At 38.1% G+C, this 24,003-nt stretch overlaps 1 protein-coding gene across 19 annotated transcripts in view; it reads left to right on the top strand.

Annotated features, from left to right (window-relative positions):
* Positions 1-24,003, top strand: part of DLG2 (discs large MAGUK scaffold protein 2) — a gene marked incomplete at both ends in the record, with an annotated part of 1,874,976 nt that overhangs the window by 1,460,991 nt on the left and 389,982 nt on the right. For 15 of the 19 annotated variants that reach the window (XM_080912637.1, XM_080912640.1, XM_080912639.1 and 12 more), the window contains one exon: positions 18,876-19,031. The exons of the other annotated variants lie outside the window; for them this stretch is intronic. In XM_080912637.1, the coding sequence (XP_080768763.1) occupies positions 18,876-19,031 (156 nt within the window). The remainder of the gene's footprint in view (positions 1-18,875; positions 19,032-24,003) is intronic. 19 annotated transcript variants of the gene reach the window in all.

The raw sequence follows: 24,003 nt of genomic DNA, 5'->3' as shown, positions 1-24,003 counted from the left end.
TTGGCTTTCTTAATTTTTAAATTTTTTCACTGTGTTTATTCATCCAGCTGTGTATGGAAATGTTTTTTGATACCTTTTTTATTAAAATTAAATACATGTCTTTTTAATTTTGTTTGTATTTCTAAAAGTGAAGTTCAAAACCATCCCTATCTTACACTTCCTCCCCCTCATTTCTGACCTGGGACCTGCCGCGACTCTCCTGCCCATCCTCTGTGTGGTCTTGTTTGTTGTTTTGGCCACTGAGTCTACTGAGCGCTGCCTGTATGTCAGTGGATCATGAAAATGATAGAGATTAGGAATCCAAGTAAGAAATGATCAATTCAACTGACTTCTTAGCGAAGTTTACCCAGAGTTCAGAGTGTAAGGGAAGTCAAACACATGAAACTTATACACAAAGATATGAGGAATTCATCCTCTGGCACCAACACTGGCTTAAAATTTTATAACTCATATTTGGGATCAGAACATAGCCTGTAATATGCAAATATTATTTAAATGCCTTAAAGAATTTATAAGAATTTGTGGTAATGTTTATATAATATGTTTTTAAGATTTATCTATTTTATGAGCCTGAGTTCTTTATTTGCATGTATGTCTGAATGACAAATGGGGCATCAGGCCAGACAGGGCATCAGATCCCATTACAAATGGATGTGAGGCATTTGTCTAATGTGTTGGGCATTGAACTCAGTATCTCTGGAAGAGCAGCCAGTGCTCTTAACTGCTGAGCCATCTCTCCAGCCCTTATGTAATATTTACAATGTGCTTTGAAGTACACTTGTTAGCTAGCGTCATAACTCAAGAAGGCAACTGTAATAATTATCCTTTGCAACAATACTCACACACCCATGTGGACTCCACTGTGAATGATGGATACTCCAAGCATGTGTAAAACATGACAGGTTCCGTGGTTTAGCAGAACACATGATAATTGCTTTCAGAAATACAATTTGTTAAAAATATCATCGTTTTTTTGCGATTCTCTTTTAAAGGACATTATTAAGTAGCTCCCCAGAGTCCTACATAACTTCTTAAACGTGTTTCCAGCCGTATAACTGTTTCTGTGGAGGAAGTTAAGACAAAAAGAATCAAGTAGCACACCTTTGGGAGTGAGGCAGACCGAGGGATTTACTGAGACTCTATAACCAATGGAGACAGAGGATCCTGGTCAAATAATCAAATTTAGTTATGCAAGATATTCTGGATCTAATAGAGAGTGTGGTAACTACAGATATCAGTAGTCATATGGTTACATTGTGTTTCAGTGAAAATTTCCTCATCAATGGCTGTATAACGTGAAGCTATGAACCTTCTTTGCTTTCTCAACTGTACAGAAAATCACTTTTTATTCATGGTGACATTGAAGAACAGATATCAGAATTAAGATAAATTGCTAGCCAACATTTATTAAGTTTTTCTCCCTTTTCTCTTACAGAGGCACTAATTCTTACCTTTCATTACTAATAACTAAGTTAACATTTACAACATAAAACCAAAGAAGAGAGAGGTAGGAAAAGGATTATTAAGTCTAGGCTTACTTATGGATTTGTTATATACACCATTACATTAAATCCTAAAAAGCATATGAGAAAAGAATGGTTTATTAAGGCTCATTTGCTGCCAGACATATTGATTTGTTAGCCCATTGATCTTCCATCCCTGCCATGCCCTGGCATGAACAGTTCTTCTCAACCATTTAAATGAAATACAGGGGATGCTTCTGTCCTTTATAAATCATTTTTTAGTCAACACTTGGACCTGTGAACAACCATAAAATATGAAAACATATCTTAAACAACTGGTAATAGCTGTTACCACATTCTGAATTTTTACCCAGTCTCGAACCTAAAATATCCCATATAGTCTTTAAATCAAGTATTGTCGTTCTCATTTTATAAGAAAACTGAAAGAAGATATTCTGGTAGCAAGAACCCCTTGTGTGGTGCTACTATTTATTAAATGCTGCACACATAAAGTCAGTGACCTATCACTCCATAATTCAAAATTTTAACTGTTTTACCTATTTTAACCTCCATTTGATAATAAGGTGCCAAAACAGAGTGCTATTATTTAAAAAAAAATCAATCTATGTTTAAACATAGGTAGGTAGGTTTTACAGGTCCCATTCTTGACCTTGTTACTAAAGGTCATGAAGTTGGAATTAAATTGCATAAAGTTTCAAAGCAACTCCAGAATCTCCATCTTTTTGGTATACTGCATAACTGCTTTGTTGACTTGAAGATTTCTAGAATCTTCCCCGTGCCTCAAGTTAGTCTTTAGCTCTCATCTTATTCAGAAGGGTAGAACTGGAGTCTATGATGCCCTCATTCTAGAAAGAGTTGCAGCCTGTTTCAAGGAACAGTCCGCTGTGGTTCTGTGCCAGATTGGGGGTAATACCATCTCTATGGATGTCTTTCTGGCTATTACTACAAGTTGCATCTGCCTTAATGCACACTTTCCTGAAAGAACTTAGCTTTAGCTATGACTAGAGCTTTGCAGTCAACATTTAAACATTTTGCTGGTCCTATAACTGTTTTAAACTGGAATGACCTTGGCACAGAACAGAGTACTTTCTTGTGTACACTCTCCTTGTCGAAATATCAGCTGATCCGTTGGAGCCCAATATTTCTGCTTTCTGCTTGTCCTCTTCTAACCTTTTTAAAAGACTCATTTGCCACCTTCAGACAGAGGAGGAAGGCAAAATGAAACAGCTGAAGTAAACATGGTAACAGAAAGATTTCAAAGATAATTACGTCAGGTTCCACTCTGAATTTGTAATGCTGTTGGGAACCCGTTCATGCTATCTGGCACTGCGTGGATAGGTAGTTTCCCTGTTTCTCATTTTATCTCCTAGGAAAACATGCAAAAGGACAAAGAAATTTTCTGGCTCTTTACAGTTGGACAATTCAAGATGAAGGAGATGGTGTGATCACTCTTACAACTTGTTATAAAGCAAGTGTCAAACCTAGAACCCACGATTAAGACATAGGAATTGCCTCAGCTATAGGTTGTACAAACAAACAAAGTCAGAGTTTGCCTCCATCAGTTGTCTGATCTTGGAGGAGTGATATCTGTACCTCAGTTGTCTCCTGTATCCATCTTATTCCTTATTATTAGGTTTAAGCCAGCTAATTTACACAAACACATAATGCAAAACAGCATAACCTGACCTGGAGGGTCACCATTAATGTTAAGACTATCAATCTTCATGCTGGTGCTAACACTAGTTACGTGGTCTTACTGGGATGAGATTCAAAGGTGATTGGAGGAAAACCTCCCCTTCGCCTTTCCAAAGAAAATAGAGGCTTTCATAGTAGGGCGGTGGGATAGGTATTTAGTCCACTGGCAGAGCACTTGCATAGAAACCACAGGCATAGAAAGCCTCAGTTCAGTCCTTGGACCTGAGAAAAAGAGAGAGAGAAAAATGACAGAAGGCTAAAAGTACAAGGATACATCTGCTTTCAGGGTGAAATTAAATGTATTGGGTAAATAACCACAGCTAAATAGTTATTTCATTCATTCCCTTAAAACTGAAAATTAATATTTTCTAAGCAAATGTTAGCATTTATCAGCTGAATATTTTGAAGTTAGAAAATGAGTGCAATAATTAATATTCTATAATGTGGAAAGAATTAATGAGGTTCAAATTTAAGACTAGTTCATAGGTTTCTCGGAAAGAACATGATCTCTTATGTAAAGAAATTGATAATTGCTATACAAAAGAGCAGCTTAATATAAATAGGGCTCTTTTTCTTTCTTTCTTTCTTTCTTTCTTTCTTTCTTTCTTTTTTTTACTAAACCAAACAAACAGAACTCTGCTGATTTTGATGCCCTAATTGTTTTGGAGCTAATGGCTTAAATTCATTATTTCTTTGGTGTTAGATCATTATGTTACCAAAGATAAAAATCAAAAGTTAAAATAATTGATGAAAACATATATATTTCTCTGGAATATGATGAAAATGAAGAATCCATTTGTCCTAATGACATTGTCCTTTTCCTTGCAGAAGCTTTGCAATTTTATTAGGACCCATTTGTCTATTCTTGATCTTAAAGCATAATCCATTGGTGTTCTTTTGAGGAAATTTTCCCCAGTGCCCATGTGTTCAATGATCTTCCCAACTTTCTTTTCTATTAGTCTGAGTGTATCTAGTTTTATGTGGAGGTCCTTGATCCACTTGGACTTGAGCTTTGTAAAAGAAGATAAGAAAGGATCGATTTACATTCTTCTACATGCTGACCATAAGTTTGACCAGCACCATTGGTTGAAAATGCTGTCTTTTTTCCACAAGATAGTTTCTCAACTGAGGAATATTGATTGGCTGAGAAGCACCTAAAGAAATGTTCAACACACTTAGTCATTAGAGAAATGCAAATCAAAACAACTCTGAGATTCCACCTCACACTAGTCAGAATGGCTAAGATCAAAACTCAGGTGAGGATGTGGAGAAAGAGGAATACCCCTCCATTGTTGGTGGGATTGCAAGCTGGTACAACCACTCTGGAAATCAGTCTGGAAGTTCCTCAGAAAATTGGACATTGTACTACCTGAGGACCCAGCTATACTCTTGGGCATATACCCAAAAAGAAAAGATACTCCAAAATATAACAAGTACACATGTTTCACTATGTTCATAGCAGCCTTATTTATAAAAACCGGAATCTGGATAGGACCCAGAGGAATGGATACAGAAAATGTGGTAAATTTACACAATGTAGTGCTACTAAGCTATGAAAAACAACGACTTCATGAAGTTCTTAGGCAAATTAATGAAACTAAAAAATATCATTCTGATTAAAATAACCCAATCTCTCTGTCTCTCTGTTTCTCTGTATCTCTATATCTCTGTCTCTGTTCCTCTCTCTCACGCACACACACACACACACACACACACACACACACACACATACACACACATACACCACAAATGGTATACACACACTAATAAGTGGATATTAGCTCAAAAGCTCAGAATACCCAAAATATAGTTCACAGACCCCATGAAGCTCAAGAAGAAGGAAGACCGAAGTACAGATGCTTCAGTCCTTAGAAGGGGAAACAAAAATATACACAGGGGGAGATACAGAGACAAAGTTTGAAGCAGAGACTGAAGGAAAAGGCATCCAGGGACTGCCCCACCTGGAGATCCAGCCATATACAGCCACCAAACCCAGACACTATTGCTAAGCCCAGGAAGTACATACTAACAGGAGCTTGATATAGCTATCTCCTGAGAGGCTCTGCCACATCATGACAAATACAGAGGCAGATGCTCATAGCTAATCACTGAACTGAGAATGGGGTCCTCAATGGAGGAATTAGAGAAAGGACTGAAGGAGCTGAAGGGGTTTGCAACCCCATAAGAACAACAATACCAACCAACCAGAGCTCCCAGGGACTAAACCACTATTCAAAGAGTAGAAATGGTCATATCCATGGCTCAAGCTGTATATGTAGTGGAGGATGGCTCTGTGAGGCATCCATGGGAAAAGAAGTCCTTATTCCTAAGGCTCGATGTAGGGGAGTGTGCATGTGTGTGCATATGTGTATACATATGGGTGTGTTTATGTATATGAATGTAAAGCTTCCTGTCATTGTATCAATCTTATACTCAACAATTCACATATTTCATTTGCACTAACCCTCAAGCTTCCAAGATGTGTCTGTCTTGAGATTTTATAAGATTTTCATGAAGAGACTTTTTTTTTAAGGAAAAGGGTTACAATGACTTTCCACTCCATATACATGTCACCGTTCTGCACTGCTCTAACCTCAGCACCCCTTAAAACTCCCGGCAGGAACTGAGGTTTTGGTGTTTTGACCATTACTTTCCAGTGATTGTTTCTATTATGACCTTCATGTGGTTTCTCCTCCCTGGATTCACCTTGACTGTGAACAGAATATATAATTCTAAAATTTCTCCCATATGTGGAATGTATTTTGAATTGAATATATATGGTAGCAAGAAGTTGGAGTTATTGTATTAACACTGAAAGAACATCCTGTCTCCCTAGGTTTATCACCAGAATGCTGTTATTCTAGTTGCCTGGTTGCTAGACCCTTTGACATCCATTGGTTAAATCCAAGATCAGTGCTATAGCATCATTTTCCAAATCTTTTAAAAGAAATCAAATGGCCTTTATTGACATTTTCAATATAACCTTATAAAATCTTCTTGAAATTCTTAGGCTAACTTATTTAAATGAGCATCAGTAACAGAATCATAGATACAGTTATCTCCAAACTGGCAGGAAGGGACAGACAGGTTAGGGAATGATAAGAAAACTCTGGGGACTATGGAAACTCTTGTCCTCCCATAGGTTTTTCCTGTTTTAATCTCATTATTTAGAAACATATACTTTCATCAAGATGAAGTGAGTTTGTGGGGAGAACTTACATGGGAATCAATTTCTTGCACATCCACATCACCTAGATTGGTATGTAGTACATAAAAATAGTGATTTCCTTGGTAGGTGATTTGTCAGGCTCGGCATATTTCATATCATTTCATCTTGCAATCATCCTATAAAGTAGATGTTAAAAACTATTTTCCAGAAAAGGGACGTGAGATTCAGACAATTTGAGTAACTCCCCTAATCAGACAAACACGTAAGGGGCAGAAAAGCATTGCATCACAGATCTTACAGCTTCCAAACGCAAGCTCTTTCCTTTGCATCCACAGCGTCCCTGTACAATTTTTAAACGTACCGAGGAAATGCTGGCTGAATGAATAGATACACTAGTAAGAAAGAGTGCAGCTGCTGTGAATTTGTTTGATTGGTGCCACCATTTCTACAAAAGGACTTTAGTAAAGCATCATTTTCCCAAAGCTAACTAAAGCTCAGCTGAATGTTTTTAGGCACTGAGTATATCTACAACACTGAAGACATTTGAAACTCTAACAAATCTAAGTACAGATATGGTGAGAGCAGTTAAACCATTCCACTAGCTGTAAGCAATTACTCACAAGGCTGCTTGTAACACTCTAGTGGTGCCTTTTAGTACCTATACATCTCATAGAAATACACTGTTCACCACTGAGAGAAAAACCTCACAAGTAATTGTTTTTATTTCCTTTTTCTGGGTTGTTTGAAGATGGGTGCTCTTTGTATCCAAAACAAATTCTTCAATATAATTCATCTTGGGTATAAAAAAATACATAGAATTTTTTTAGCCTTACTGAAGTATGGTAAACAAAAATTATATGTATCAAAGGAATGAACATGACAATTTAAATATGTATTATGAGATGATTCTCTGGCAGACTAATTGATACAGTCTTTAGTCCTCATAGCTAATGTTTCCAGTGGAACAGGAAGGTGAGAATGAGATACTTTAAATGTATTTTTTCTAAAGTAATAACATTGCATCCTGATTTGAATAGATGTATAATATACAATGTATAATTTGAAAGTAAAATTATATATATAATTTTATTTATAAATAATATGAATGTTATATATATAATTTTATTTAAAATTATATGTCTTCATATAGAAACTTACATGGCCATTATATGAGGCAGTATGCAGAATAAATTAAGCACATTCTCTAATTTGAAGAACACAGCTAGTCAAAAGGAAATGCCAGAGACAACAGCAAATTATTCCTCAGAGTAAATAGGTGTCTGTCTTTCCAGTGCTAGTGGCATAGTATCTGCAAGGTAGAGGACCCTAAAGGCAAAGGAGCAGGATAGGTCTCAGGGAAATAAAAATGTCCAGTTCATTTTAATTTAAGCAATGATAAATAATAAACCCACTTTAGATGTGCCTGGTATACTTTAACTGAACACCACTTGATTGCTTATCTAAAGTTGAAATGTAACTGAGTACCATATTTGTATTAGCTAAATTCAGCAACCTAGAAATAACTAGAAATATAGTTAGATGACCAGAAGAGCAACTGATCACTAAAGAATGTGTTCCCATCCACAAAAGTGACAAAAGATAGACTTATGGGCTAGGAAACAGAGGCATAGGAGTGAACAGTTTGCTCAGACTAGGACCTCGACTCTTATATCTAGATAATTAGACTTTGGGTCCATTTTCTTGTCGTTTGTGTGTGTGTGTGTGTGTGTGTGTGTGTGTGTGTGTGTGTGTGTGTGTGTGTGTTCATAAGAAAGGTATTTATATGAATAAATACACCAGTGAGGCTGTGAGCAGTAATGGGAAAAAAGAAGAAGCATAAAGAGAAAAGCATTATCTTATGTTAGATGGTTGGTTTGTGCCATAATCTCAGTATCTGAGACTAGGGCAGGAGGACTGTGTGTCAGAAACAAGCCCATGCTACATTATAATGAGTTCAAAGCCCACTTGAACTACATAGCAAGTTCAAAGCTATCTTGGGCTATATAGCAAGAACCTGTCTCAAACCAAACAAGACCAGACACCACAGTGAAGACAGTATTCCTACAGGAAAACCCGAGAACAACTGTCCAGCTCCTTAAGTCTAGGCTTCCTAACTCTGAGTCCAGCTTGTATCACTACATGAGAAGAAGAACGCAACTTTATGCACTACTCTAAACTAGCGTCCATCATGCTCAGAGTAAGTTCCTGATAAGTATTGCAGCAGAGGAAACAATACTTAAGTAAACAGTCAGGTGACTATACTATTTAATGAAATCCAGTTGAAAAAACCCCAACCCCCATGCTTCCTGTCAACATGGCTACCAGAGTTTTAAGCAGGCAGGCATCACCTTGCAACTCTGTCTTCTATGCAAATATTTGATAAATTTCTAAAAGAGGCTGGTTTTCAGACTCATCTCTAAGGTTTTCTTGCTTTTATTGCTTAATGAAGGCCCTATCACCCACCCCAATTCAAACCAGTTTCTCTGCTCCCCACTACTTCCTTGATTACTTTCACATCCTTGCTTCAGACCTCTCAAACATGGGGAGGAATTAGATTCTTACACCAACCCCTGTCCCCAGCACCATGTACAACTTTGTGCAGCGTTTGATGTAATGCAGTAGATTTCCTAAATCATTAAACCTTGCATGGACATCAACTTCAGTGGCTATTATAACCCATCATGTGAGTACATCTTATGCCTCATCCCTTTATACTCTGGTCAAATAATATATTTTCTTATTCTGTTTTACTCTGACAACAAACCATATGGTTTTCTCTCTATAAATCTTTGTGCACATTTTTAGACTTTCTCTTTAGGACAGCCAACTGGAAGTAGCATGTCTGGAAGAAAAGACATAATTATGGCTAAAGCTTCTGAAAGACACTGCTAAATTGCTTTCTGGAAACCTTATAAGAGGTTTCCCACCCCCATAGCACCAACAACGTGAGTGTGTCTCACCATACCACAACTAAAGGATGATTTGTTAGCTCAGAGACCCTTTGTTACTAACACAAAGAAAGGGGAACTCAATTTAATTTGCATTTTCTTCATTCCCACTGGTGTCAAGCATTTATCTGTGCATACCTGTTTGCTCTTTCTACCTTTTCTTTTGTAATTAGATGATAGTAAGCTTTGTGTGGTTTTTATTGGGTACTATTTTTTTTTCTTGTTAGTAGTAGGACCATCTTAAAAATACTGAGAATTTTATTTGAGTAGATGTCTTTACCAAATTAGGACTTAATTATATGAGGTATTTTTAAATATTAACCCTGTAGCTTACACTTTTTATATAGTAAAATATCTTGGTTTTATTGGACTTCTTCACATAAGGATTCTAGGTAGTCATTAAATTGTTATTTTGTAGATTTACATCTTACCTTTAAAACTCAATTAAAAGGGAAAAAGTGAAAAACTCTTTTAGAATGATTGTATGAGTTTAAGAGTTTAAGCACTAATATAGGAAAACATAATGACCTGTCTTCCAAGAACCACATCTGGGTCTCAGAGACCGTGCTCTGGACATCGTTCTGACACTGTGTGTTTCAAACCATACTTACTTTCATATCTTCCAAATACTCCCCAAATCATCCTGGACTTTAATGTGCTTATCTGGTATCAAAGTTCTCTCTCCTCATTTGTCGGGATCACTGATTATCAACTTGTTCAGTTGAACACTCATGACCCATGTTGATCCCAACTGCTTTAGAAGATTTGTTTCATTGAAACCTAAACACTCTCGTGAAATAAATAAAATACCTCAATAATTTAGAATTTTGAAAATGATCTTTGAATGGTAGGTATCCTAACTATTTTTTCTCCCTTCAAAAGAGTAAACATTAAAATATAACAGAGTGCTTTTGATAAAGGGAAAATGCTAAACCAATCTCACTTTCTATTTAAGAAATATTTGCAGATCATGGTACAAAGACAAATTACAAATTAGTTATGGCCCAATAGTCTGAAATGACACCACAGCTGTGAAACCTTCCAGAAAAAAATAATAATATAAGATGCTGGCACACATGATGAAGTAGAGTTGGCCCTCATCCTTGGTAGAGGCAAAGAGAATAACTAAGAAGTTTAATGAGAATGATCAAAAGGTCTGAGGGTTCAAACAGACTCTGAGTTACCATTTGGGTGCAAGGGGTGGCAGGGAGCCTTCAGAGGCTCTATGTAATAAGAGCTATCACAGTCACTGCTTTGTTTTATCCTTGGGCAGAGAAATCAAAGCACATAAAGTACAATCGTGTAAAATGCCTGGTTTAGGTTACGTGGATGAAGACTTTCTTCCCATGTACTCCTATTTAGAGGCCAATGCTCTGAAAAGCTGTGCATTCTGGAAGATTGCAGTCTGGAAGAGAAACAAGATAATAATGGCGGCGATTTGGGGATTCCACAGTAAGATCCCTGGGCTAAGCTAAGTGCTTCATGGACACACTCCCTATTTTTTTCAGCCTAACTCTGTACGTGCAACTGTCCTGTCTTCTAAAATAAAGTTTTGATGCTCCAAGGAGATCAGCAGGATAGAACTTAAAAGAACCAACATTGTGTGGAGCTCACTCATCGTCTTTGCCTCTCTGCCACCTAACAATTTACCCCGAGAAGTTTAGTTTATATCCCCTCCAGCCGGTACCAGCATAGGTCTCTATGGGAAAAGGTAATAGTTCCGAAAGATTAAAATGATAGAAAGAGTCATAAATGCCAAGGTCCTCGTGAGAAGTTTTAGGACCTGAACTTAAGGTGCTCAGAATCAGGGTTAAACCAGCTCTTCCATATCATCTAGGCGAGTGTCCGGTAGATCTCACCATATCATATGTTAGGACCTTATAAAATGTTCCTCAAATGTTAAACATACAGAATAAGAGAAAGCAGTCTCATTATTATTCATGATTAGGAAAGGTCATTGCATTTATAGATGAATAAATCAGCACTCACTTTACCCCCCGACTACTCTCAGAGATTTTTAAAACTATCTTTAAGCTGTATTAGCCCCATCCTATAATACTTACTTGTTTCAGTAAATATTAAAAAAAAAAAAAAACTTTTAATGATTTTTCTCTCTAGCGGCCCCCAGGTCTCACTTCTCAGGCTTGACCCTGATATGGAGTCCTGTGCTTCTCTGCCGCCCAGTCTGAACCACCCTCTCGGCCCAACTTGTCTGAGCAACCTTTTTCCCTCCCAGTTTTATACTGCCTGTTCTCTGCCTCTGTCCCGGGGTGTTTCTCTTCCCGAAATCCCACATAAATACAACTTTACAGCCCGATAGCTTTTCATCCAGGTTTATATATTCAACTCTCAATCCACAAACCCTCTGTACAAGATTACATTAAATAGACAAAGATACAATCCGCCCTTCTACATGAGATACTAGACCTATAAAATACTTAATGTTCATAGCGATTTAATGCCAATCAATATCACCTGGGTCTAGCTGGTCCTTGGGAACCTCCTTCTTGCCATGACTTCTCCTCATCCTCTGACCTCTTAGACCTCCCTTCTCTCCACCTCCCTCACCCCACCCAGTCACTGGCTTTCCTTAATTAGAAGTTTTTTTCTTTTTTTTTTCCCAGTCTTTTACTCTGAGGTAGTGTTTATCTTTGTCTCTGAGATGAGTTTCCTGTATGCAGCAAAATGCTGGATCCTCTTTATTTATCCATTTTGATAACCTATTTCTTTTTATTGGGGAATTTAGTTCACTGATGTTAAGAGAAATTATGGAATAGTAATTTTTATTTCCTTTTATTTTTGTTGTTAGAGGTAGACTTATGTTTGTGTACTTATCTTCTTTTGGTTTCCTTGCATGATTTTTTTTTTTTTTTTGCTCTTTCTTGGGTATAATTTTCTCTCTTATGTTGGATTTTTTCCATCTATAATCCTTTGTAGGGCTGGATTTGTAGACAGATATTCTGTAATTTGCTTTTGTCTTGGAATATCTGGGTTTCTCCACCTACACTGATTGAGATTTTGTTAGATATAGTAACCTGGACTGGAACTTGTTTTTCTTTAGGGTCTGTATAATGTCAGTCCAGGATCTTCTAGCTTTCGTAGTTGCTGTTGAGAAGTCTGTAGTAATTCTGATTGGTCTGCCTTTATATGTTACTTGTCTGTTTTCCCTTACAGCTTTTAAGATTCTTTCATTGTTTCTAGTATTTGGGGTTTTAACTACTATGTGTCAGGACGAGTTTCTTTTCTGGTTCAATTTATCTGGAGTTCTATAGGCTTCCTGTATGTTCTTTGTCATCTTGTTCTTAAGGTTGGGCGTTGTCTTCTATGACTTTGTTGAAGATATTTACTGTGCAATTTAGTTGATTTTCTTTGCCCTCTTCTACACCTATTGTCCTTAGGTTTGGTCTTCTTATTGTGTCCTGGATCTCCTGGACATTTTGGGTTAGGGACTTTTTGGTTTTTGCATCTTCTCTGGCTGTTTTGTCTGTTTTATATGTTGTCTTTGGTGCCTGAGATCCTCACTTCCATCTCTTGTAGTCTGTTGATGATGATGCTTGCAGCTGTAACTCCTAATTTCTTTTTTAGGTTTTCTATCTCCAGGGTTCTCTCTTTTGTGTTTCCTTTATTGCTTCTATTTCCATTTTCAATTCCTTCATCTGTTTGGTGTGTTTTCCTCTAGTTCTTTGAGTGATTTCTCTTGGTTCTCCTATAATTGTTTAAGGGAATTTTTTATGCACTTCTCAAAGATCTCTATCATCATCATGAAGTATGATTACAAGTTTAATTCTTGTTTTTCTGGTGTGTTTGGCAATCTACTACTTCCTGTGGTACCAGAGCTGGGTTCTGATTATGCTATGTTGTCTTGGTATTCATTGCTTAGGTTCTTTCCCTTTCTTCTTGCCATCTTGTTGTCTGTGATTATAGGTGATCTTGTTGTCTCTGACTGGATCCTGTCTCTCGTATGGACCTGAGAGACTGTAAGCTCAGGAAGAAAATTGCTTCTGTGTGTTTGTCTCTTTGTGGGCAAATAGTGAGTTCTGATTGCAGTGACTCCATGACAGCCTGAAGAGTGTGTGGCAAGCTCCCTGCGGGCTCAGGCTGAAGAGCACTTGCAAGGCTGTTCTGGAGTCTCAGGCCTCTGCGGGCGGGTCCTGAGTCTTGATGGCAGTCACCAGTGTCTCTAGCTGTGCTAGAGAGGACTTGATCCCACAGTTCACCACCCTATCTGCTCAGGAGATCACCAGATGTTCCCTCCCTAAACAGTTGGTGAGGGTATGTGGCAGGCTTAGGTCTTACTGTGGGCTCAGGCAGGAGAGCGTTTGCAAGGCTTCTCTGGGGGCTCAGCCGTGTGCAAATGGTACTGAGTCTTGATGGCAGTCACCCTGCCCTCTCACTGAGCCGCATACATACTCTTATGAAAACTTAATGGTGCATTATTTGTGACCAGAGTTATACAGCACCCTAAAAAGCATATCCATCATTTTCTGTAACAGTGCCATCTTAATACATCACTACATCCAGTGAAACAAGGGGAATAGCCAAGAGAAATGAGATTTGGTCCTTGGCTTCTAGGCATTAATCACTAGAGGGAAAAAAAGGAGCCATGTGAAGCAAATTTGACAGAAGAATTATCCAAGTCCCTGCCTGAGACAGCATGAGGGCTTGGAGAAGGAGTTGGAAAAGTCAATAAACTGTGAGTCAGTCTATTGTTTTCTCGAAAGACAATTAGTTTTAGCTCTTTGATTTGAAATTTTCCAGTACTGTGTACATCAGGATCACTTATAGGCTCACCACACTTTTGTCTTTTTCCTAGTTTTACTTTATTTATTTATTTATTTATTTAGTTGTTTATTTATTTATTCGTTCATTCACTTTAATACTATTCAAAGCCCCTTTTCGTCCAGTCCTCCCCTCACACAGCTCCATCCCCTATTCTCCTTCCCCCTCTCCTCCAAGAAAGGAAGTTCCTCAAGGGCCCAGCCCTGGGTATCACCTCACTCTGGCACATCAGGTGGCTGCAGAACTAGGTGCATCCTCTCCCACTGAAACCAGACAAGGCACTCTGTTAGGGGAATAGGATCCAAAGGCAGGCAACAGACTCAGGGACAACCCCTGCTCCAGTTGTTAGGGAAACCACATGAAGACCAAACTGCACATCTGCTACATATGAGCAGTGGACCTACGTCCAGCCCAAACTTACTTCCTGGTTAGTGATTCAGTCTCTGGGAACCTCCATGTGTCCAGGTTAGTTAACTCTGTTGATCTACCTGTGGAGTCCCTACCTCCTTCTGATCCCTCAGTCCTTCTCCCAACCCATCCATAAGACTCCCTGAGCTCCATCCAAAGTTTGGCAGTGGGTCTTTGCATCTGTTTATATTATTTGCTGGGTGGAATCTCTCAGAGGACAGTCATGCAAAGATCCTGTCTGCAAGCATAACAAAGTATCACTAATAGAGTCAGGGATTGGTTTTTTCCTATGGATGGGTCTCAAATTGGACTGGTCATTGGTTGGCCATTCCCTCAGTCTCTGTTCCATCTTTGTCACTACACAACTTACAGGTAGGAACACTTTGAGTCAAAGGTTTTGTGGGTGAGTTGCTGTTTTTCTACTTCTACTGGATGTTCTGACTGACTAGAAGAGGTAAGCAATCTAGTCTCTATATGCCCCACTGTTAGGAGTCTCAGGTAGACTTACTCCCATAAACTCATGGGAGAAAGTAAGACCAGTCCAAGTCTCTGGCATGTCCTAAAGAAGGAGCCCTCTGCCCACCAGTGATTTCTCTCTCTCTTGTTCTCCCTACATCAATCCCCACCACCACCACCCAGTTGCCCTCCCCATCCCATCTCTCACCCAGTTCCCTTCCTCCATCTACCGCCAATGTCTTTTATCTCCTTTCTGAAAAAGACTCAAGCAACCTCCCTTGGCCCTCCTTGCCATCTGTATATTGAATCTGTATATTGTAACTAGCATGGCTATCCTACACTTTATAGCTAATATCCACTTATAAGTTAGTGCATACTGTGTAAGGTATGTCCTTTGAGGTCTAGGTTGCCTTATGTGGGATGATATTGTGTCAGTTTGCCTGTAAAATTCATGGTGTCCTTGTTTTTAGTAGCTGAGCAGTATTCCATTGTTTAAATGCCCGTCATTCTAATCAGCATTTGCTGTGGGGGACTAGAACTAGACACTAGATATTCACATCACATGCCAAATGTAAAGGGACACCAAGAATAATCACCACTAAAATAACACTTTCATACAATATTTAAAAATAAAACCCATGCAAAAGAACCAATTATGAGCCAAATATCAGAATTTGAAGGGCAGGATTGATTTGGTACTGGTCTAAGGTTCTGTGAGATTTTGCGGAGTCAGGTTTTTAGCAGTTTTCCCAAGCAACATAATCCACTGGCAGTAACGGAAAGTGTCTGTTTTATTTTTCTCTTAATTGCAAGCAAGAGATCTGACCTAAGCTCTGCCAAGGGTATAGGGTGAGAAGCTTGTAGTTGATTTTCATTATACAACAAATGTCATAAGGGAACCATCAGGGAGGTGAAATAGCCTACATACTCCTCCTGAGCTATCTAGTGGGATACACCTCCGTTGTTATTCTAGAAAGACTCCAGGCAGTGAACCTCACACCTCAGACTGCAATGCTTAGGCTCTCTCACCAGAAGACACCTCTACAGTAACCGATGGGTGTCTGCATCGTCTCCTTGTACTGCTAGCTCATTTCTGTTTCTTTGCTGGCATTCATAACTGTCCTGTTCTCATAGAAAAATCCAGTCAAATAGTTCTGGCTTTAGTGTTTGCTTTTCACTCTTTCTTTTGATCCCTACCAGTCAAATGGTCTAAGTCACACTGGCTATGCAGGGGCTGAGTTTAGTTTTTATCAAGATGGAGAAGGGGGCACTGCAGACAAGTAGTTTTTCTAAAAAGGGTATAGATTCTGCATTCCTTTCCATTGTACCCTAATTGTGCATGCATTTGTGATTAAAAATATGAAGGAAGGAAAGCAAACAGCAAATGCTAATGGAGTTCAGAGAAGACAAAGATCACCAAGGGCCAGGACTGTGTTAATTATACGCTACAAGAGCCTGCAATTATAAATCCATAAATGAGCAAATAAATGCTGATGGCTCAGCAGATGAGACCAAGAAGTCGTTTTTCTATGGCCTTTGGTACGTACATGGCAGGATAGATGATTTATTTATCCATTCACTTAGCAGTTTCCCTAATATCATCAACAATCCCTTCCACTAGTCCAGAGGATAACCACAAAATAGGGAGAGTATGCAAACACCTTGGTTGGATTTCTTTATTCATATGTTCTGATTCTGGGTGCTTATAACAAGATAAGCAGGACCTTCCATTGTGGCTGGCTGACTCAGACTGCAGAAAATTATATCTCCACTGCATTCATTTACTGGAGTGATGGTGACATGTATTCTAGCCACTACATCCAAGGGACAGTTTTTGGCATTTCTTTTCTGTCTGCAGAGATGTCTCAGGGGACATAACTACAAAGGGTTCATATGCTAGCTGCTAGTATTAGACCCTCTGGACCTAAGGGATGATAGTCTTCAAGGAACATTATGTAAGTGGGAATGGACTCTGCCTAGAGACTAACAGGAGGGACTCATTCTTCAGAGGCTACATAAACTCTGCTTGCTCAGTGCTTTAAGGTTTTCTTCCATTTCTTCCATGACAACACTTTATAAACTAAGAACTAATGATGATATGAAAAGTTTTAGGTTGAATGATCATCTAAAAATACTCAGACTAGCTTAGGGCTGCTTTGAAGAGCCAGGAAGAAAGTATTTTTCTCAGTAACGAAGAATGTCATCTATTGATTCCATGGACATTTATCCCATTCCTAGCATCAGCTTTCAGAATGTCGCTTGGGTAGCACTTATATTTAACACACTACATGGCAAGATTCTAGGACTAGAATGAAGCTATGGTTAAAAAGTTTCAAAGATGAACCTCCTTTTCAACATTGTTTGGACTTTGCTGTTTGCTTGTAAGAGGACTTAGTCAAGAGTGCTGTGTCTTAGTCTTTGTTTCTTCTCATTGGTTCATGTCCACAAGTATCAAGTGTTCTAACAACCAAGAAAAACATCAGTCAGAGAAGTCTAGTCTTTAACATGTGACCATATTAAAATAACGTATCAACAAGGAAGAAGTGACAGATTTAAGAACAGAATTCAAGGAACCTGTGACACCAGTAACTTACCTCTGAATTCACAAGGCTTTGGGTGATAAATGATTAAGTATAGATAAGTAATCAATTCATGAGGAAAGAGCATTAGGGGTGACTATAAGCAAGAGAAAAAAAAGCACCTCTTTCCAAAACCCAAATGTACTGCAGCTTTTCCCAAACACTGAATTATTTAATTGTGAATAATATAAAATATTATATAGCTATATAATTATTACAAAACTACAATAATGATTACAGAGATCAGTACAATGTCAGTTTTCATTATCTTGTATTGTGGTATTCCAAAAATGAAGCATTTATCTTTAATTTAGCTGAATAAAATATAGGTAGGCTGGTTTTGGGACACATATTGGTCAGCTTTGGCTTTGTTTTTCTTTAAATATGGTACAACTGAACTAGAAAACTGGAAACATCATTTTCTTAGTGTGTAGAGTCAATGCCAGGCTGAGAATTGATCAGATTTCCTGGGCAAATAGGATATGGAAGTTACATCATCATGGAAATGTTTTATATCCATTAGCTCCTTTTTCCAAAGATTCTGTGCTGGTGGTTTAGATCAGACACCATCAATGATTTAACACAGAGATTCACTGAGTTCTCTGAATAGTTACACACTCCAGATTATACAGTAAGAATATAGCATTCGTTATATTTTCCTCCATTGGGATCATTTCCAGTTGACTACAGATATAACAAAATGTTATTAGTCCTTGTGATAGGCTGAGAGTTATTTCTTTGTATTAAAGCTATAATCTTAAATTTTATTAAGGTACATCTTAATTTTATATCTTATTTATATAACAAGAGGTGGTAACTAGATAACTGGCTTTGATCCCCGTGAAAGGATGCCAGAGTCACTGTAATATCCTCAGTGTTACCAACTCCTTGGTCTCATCCTATATGCTCAGCTTTCTGTGTAATATACTTTAATTCTCTAGGTCACTTCATGATCCCAGATAGTTACTGATGTATCAGTCAGCACGTTGCTTTGAGTATCTTGTTAGCAGATGAAAGTATTCATTAGGAGACAATGACAAAGTTCGTAGCTAAAACTACTTCCCTTTCAGAAGCTCTTCCAAAAGCCCTCTATGCAGGTCACAGGTCACATTGCACTAAACACTTTTATGGTGTCATATCTACTTTCAACAGAGGGTAGGAATAAGTCAATTTATGCATAAATGAATCTATAAATAATGTATGCTGTAATAAGTATACACAGTGGTTTGTACTGGGACACAATGATAAAATGTCATTAAATTGGGTTTTTACTTGTAAACGCAGTGAGATGCTACTCGCCGCATGACTGGTGTTCCTGTTTGCTAACTGCATCTTTCTCTCCCTCTTGTATCACCAGGCCTCCGGAACCTGTTTACAGCACTGTGAATAAACTGTGTGATAAGCCTGCTTCTCCCAGGCACTATTCCCCTGTTGAGTGTGACAAAAGCTTCCTTCTCTCAACTCCCTATCCCCACTACCACCTAGGCCTGCTCCCTGACTCTGACATGACCAGGTACTGCATGGACTTCCTCATCTCATCTTCTCCAGTTGCATGTGCTTCCACAAGGGGGGATGGGTGGAATTCGTCTCCGCCCACGTTTCCTGCACTCAGTCCCTTCCTTGTGGACAAATGTTCTTCTTCCATGGTATGATGGGAGAAACTAAGAACATGGCTTTTTTTTTTTTTTTTTTTTTTGTTCTTTCTGCTGTGCTCACTAAGCACCTCAGACATGATCATGTAGAGATGCACATGTTTAATAAGGAAATAATTGAATGTTCCAGCACCATGTCCACCATTAGAGGGATGAAAGAGAACATTCACTGAGTATTTTAAATAATACTTAAGAAATGTTCACTGTGCCTCAGATTCATTGACCTAAATATGTACATATTATTACAGTCATCAAACATGTTAATTAGAATGTTAAATTAACTTCATCATATAACTGACTCCCGGAAGAATTAACTACTTTCCTAAGACTATAGAATTAATTGCTTTTATCTAACTACAGTGAACATAAACAATATTTATACTTTGTTACTTGATAGTTTTCTATATATGTTGTCTTATTTAGTTCATCTCTATGTATATAAATACAAAGGCCAAGAAAGGTCAAGCAATTTCCCACATCGTGATCTTGCCAATCAATATGCAGGTTAAATTTGACCTTAGAATGTTCTGAGTTTTTTCATAACAACTTTGTAAGCAAATTCATATAAGTCTAACGATTCGACACATACTATACATAAATATCCTAAGACATGTTTGAGGATGAAAACCCTGTTGTCCCATAGTAGCCAAAATCACAGAGAAAGCAAAGCAGGAAATGTAAAATCTAGTGTTCCACGAGAGACTTGCAGGTGAGTCTAGAGGGAGAGCCCAGTGGGAAGATTCCTATGCACTGTAGCTGCTTGTTTGATTATGTTTCCGACTCACTGTCTTCATAATGTTGTCAGGGCTGAGAGGATACAGATTTTAGAGTGATTTAAGGTGAAATATAATTAAAAGGATGTTCATTTTTAAAACATCTTTATTTTTTTGTGTGTGTGCTTTAAGTAATCAACTTAACAGTTAGTAGTGGTCTCTTTTGGAGAATTAAATAACAAACGTTTAGTTCTAGCTAGAATTTCTAGAAATGAATAAAGAATTTTGAATGTTCCACCAACTGGACAAATTTTAGGCATTTGCACTAATTTAAGTTTACCAACACTTCTGAGTGATTTATAAATGTTAACTAAATTCTGCCTTTTTAACAAGTATCTATTTAACAAAATATCTATTTATTGGTATAGTGACTTATACAATTTAGAAACTGAAGAGCTGGGGCTTTGCTGCTATAGGGAGAAAAACAGAGACTGAATCAAAACCTTAAAGATACTTAGACTGTATCACTGACTTAAAGATACTTAGAATGCAGCAATGACTTCCCTATGGGCAGCTCTGAACACTGAACTCTCCCTAAACCAAGCATTGTGCTAAAGTTTTCTTAGAAATTATTTCCTCTAATTCTGAATCAGATTATGAAATAGATGTGATGATCATTTTCCTTTTCTAAGTGGGGAAATAAAGATTGCAGAAATTACCTTATTTGTGTCACATCGTCCTCTAAGTGACAGTTCAAGCCCAAAGGCCAGATGACATGGCAGACTGGGAGCCCTGCAGCAATACAGAGACAATGTCAGAGACATCTTAGCTCACTGGAAAAACCTTTTCATCTTTTTCTCGTCTTCTTTTTTTCTTCACTGCCAGGGTTTTTGTTTTCTTTTGTTTTCTTGGTGGTGTTACTCTTGATGTTCTCGATGTCTGTCTTAGGGAATTTAGTTTTACATTGATTTCTGTAGCTTTACTGAGGATCTTGATTCATCCCTTCTTTAAAGAGCTGTCAGGGTCTAACCATTGCATGAACCCACCATATTTACTTCTATCTATACCCTGTAATCACTTATGAGGACATTATCCTGCTTTGTTTTGCAAGTCAAAGCATTGTGGTGAGTTCAGCGTGTGCTTTTCAAATCACATGCCCTGAGCAGTTGTGATTTGTACCCATCCCCAGACCACACACACTGACCCAGAACTTCGGGAATTCCATTTTCTGCTCACTCTAAGGGTGGCTCTTTCCCCCTTCTTTCATTTTGCCTCTACCTCCCTTATTCCACTGGGTGAAAATTATCCACCTACACATATATTCACCCATTCTAGAGGGTGTTTTACCAACATCCTGATAGCAAAAGTACTGATTTAAACCTACTTGCTCCTCCTTCTCAATCTCCAGGCCAATGAGTGACATCAACATTGGCCCTGTGGCTCAAGTCAAATACCTGAGCATAACAGTTAGGACATTGGTCTCCTCACCTCTATCACCTACTGACTCTGTCCTCAAAATAACAGAAGTGTGCTTACTTTCCTCTACTTCTGAGTCTACCACCTGACTGAAGACCATCCTTCCTGCACTCCAATAGCCTCTTCATTGTTCTCGCCACACGCCCTGTCTGCCTCATGCCCTACTGTGAATGCGGCTAACGTGATCTGCTAAATTAAAACAGATCAAATCTCTCTCCCCTTTTGCATTAAGGATAAAATGCAAAGTTGGGCTCTGCATGATCTATCATCTGCCTGCCTCTGAAGCCTCATTTCCCTCTTCTTTTTGTTGACCACACCATTCACACGCACATACATTTTATTCTCAAAACATGTTCCATTTCTAGCTAAGTCCCTTTCACGTGCTTCTCACTTGAATTGAAAAGCTTTTCTACACTTCACCTAATTAGCTTCTGGTCATCTTAGATCCAAGCTTAAACTGCATTTGGTTAGAGAAGCTCCCTGAAAGAAAAATTGGGTCCTTTATTGTAATCTCCCCTTGCATAGGTGTATACACTTGTGAGCATGCACACACACATGCACATACACATAGCAACACACATACAGACACATCTCAATATTTCTCCCTGACAATTTAAGAATTATACACTGTTATTTTTAGCAAAAAATATGATCTTCATAATAACATGGAAATATGATCTTCAGACATGCAAAATTAGCTTCCTATTTCTGAGCTAGGTTCCTCTCAAGCTTAATTTACTCAGTCCATAACAAATGTGTCCCTCTATCCCATGGATATTTGGACTTACAAATGGGAGCAAATCACAGTCATGGGACCTCAGTTTGGGTTACATGTCTACCTAAGTTACTGTAGTGCTCTGTGTCCACATTTCAGACCCATTAGGCAACTGTGGGCTCTTTATGAAGGCTGAGTGGTTTATTTTAGTTTATTTACTTCTCCCCTGGGAAGTAACATTTTCAAGTAGATATTTCTTTAAATATTACTAGTAATTTGTGAGAATGGTTCAAAAATTCTGGTTCCATTTTCTGTACTACAACTTACTTTTCCACTATATCCTAGGCTCTTTTATGAAGTAGCCAGATGAGAAATCCCATAGGCTAGTTATGTTGAGGAGTCCAGTCTCCTACCTTCCATAGTCTCTGTTTTAGTGTTGCTCATTATAATACTAAAGCGTGTTAAAATCTTCTACCTAAACAGAAATTTATAGAATGTATGTATCTATCTATCCTTCTAACTAACATGCTTTACGTTCCAGTGAGATGCAAGACACTAGTCCATAAAAATGTTTTACTGAGGTATGTGCTGAAAAGACCAAGCAAAATTATTGGAGTAAAACATGTGACTTGTAAACTACAGTGAATGATGGTATGTGGTTCTCAGGACGTTTGTGAATTCCCCCACAGTCTGCTTGAGAAGTGCATCAATATTGGTACAGCGGTCACTTCCTCAGAGGAGTATTTGAGCAGGCTCAAGGAAATCTAGCCTGTGAAACAACTATCACATCTTTATGCTTAACCCCAAGTCGACATCCAGAAAGACAGATGTAAACTGACAAGATTAAAAAGATCTCCTTTTCCTATATCATCTGAGTTTCGATGGGAAAATCCAAGCTCTGGGTTCTTTGACTTAGAGCAAAGATTCAGGAATAAACTGTGTGTGGATCTTACTACTGAATGATTCCCTATGTAAAAGAGGCATTACACTTTCCTTGGGAACACCTTTTACATTACTTGGCACACAGGCTAGAGATGCAGATTATATCTAGAGTGACTTTTTAGGTGGTGTACACAAAGAAACTGCGAGGGCCTAGAATTGAAGAAAATTTGAAGTTCTATGTTTTTAAAAGTGACTTTGCTATGAGACCTCTGCTTATCCAGTACATCACTTTTGCTTTAAAGAAGAAGAAAGCAGGAGTGTTTGATGTTGTAATTGGTTTTCTCCTTTGAAAGAACCAGCTATTGCCTTTGATACCCCCGAGGCAATGTGAGTAGTATTCTTGGCTGTCTTTTCAACATCTACATTATAGTTTCATGTGTTCTTTAACAAAGATGTTCTCAGTTATTATTATTTTGCAGTTTAAAAGAGATACTTGGGCAAAACAGTTGAAAGCCAATTAAAATGTGCTGGCGGATTTTGGATGAGAAAGAAACTCAAAGCATTATATGAATAACCAACCAGTACTTCCAGTTACTGAAGAGAATTGTGCACAGGACCATCATATGCCAGTCATGTCCTACATGCTTATGTTCAAAAGAGGGTGAGACATAGTTTCCACCCTTAAACTCAACAACATACAAGGGATGAATTTGTCACTGTAATAAATTGGTTCACAGGCCTATTCTTCTAATGAACCTAATCCCTATAAATGTGTGTGTGTGTGTGTGTGTGTGTATGTGTGTGTGTTTAAATTTAAAAGTGTATTTGTGCAAAGAACAACTGATGATTCACTTGACATTTAAGCTCCAAGCAGGTTTACCAATCTCCCTAGAGGTTAAGCTTTAGAAACTTTACCAATTAATGGCAGTTAAAAGTAAACAGGCTGTACCTCTGGTTTTTCTGAAATTATTGGGAGGACACTTAAACCATCATTGAGGTTAGAGAAGAATGTGTTTGGAGTGAAAGAAATAGGCCTGATGGTTTACA

This window comes from Micromys minutus, assembly GCF_963924665.1.
Source record: "Micromys minutus genome assembly, chromosome: 2".
Classification (NCBI taxonomy): Eukaryota; Metazoa; Chordata; class Mammalia; order Rodentia; family Muridae; genus Micromys; species Micromys minutus.
This window is presented reverse-complemented; position numbering and strand designations above follow the sequence as displayed.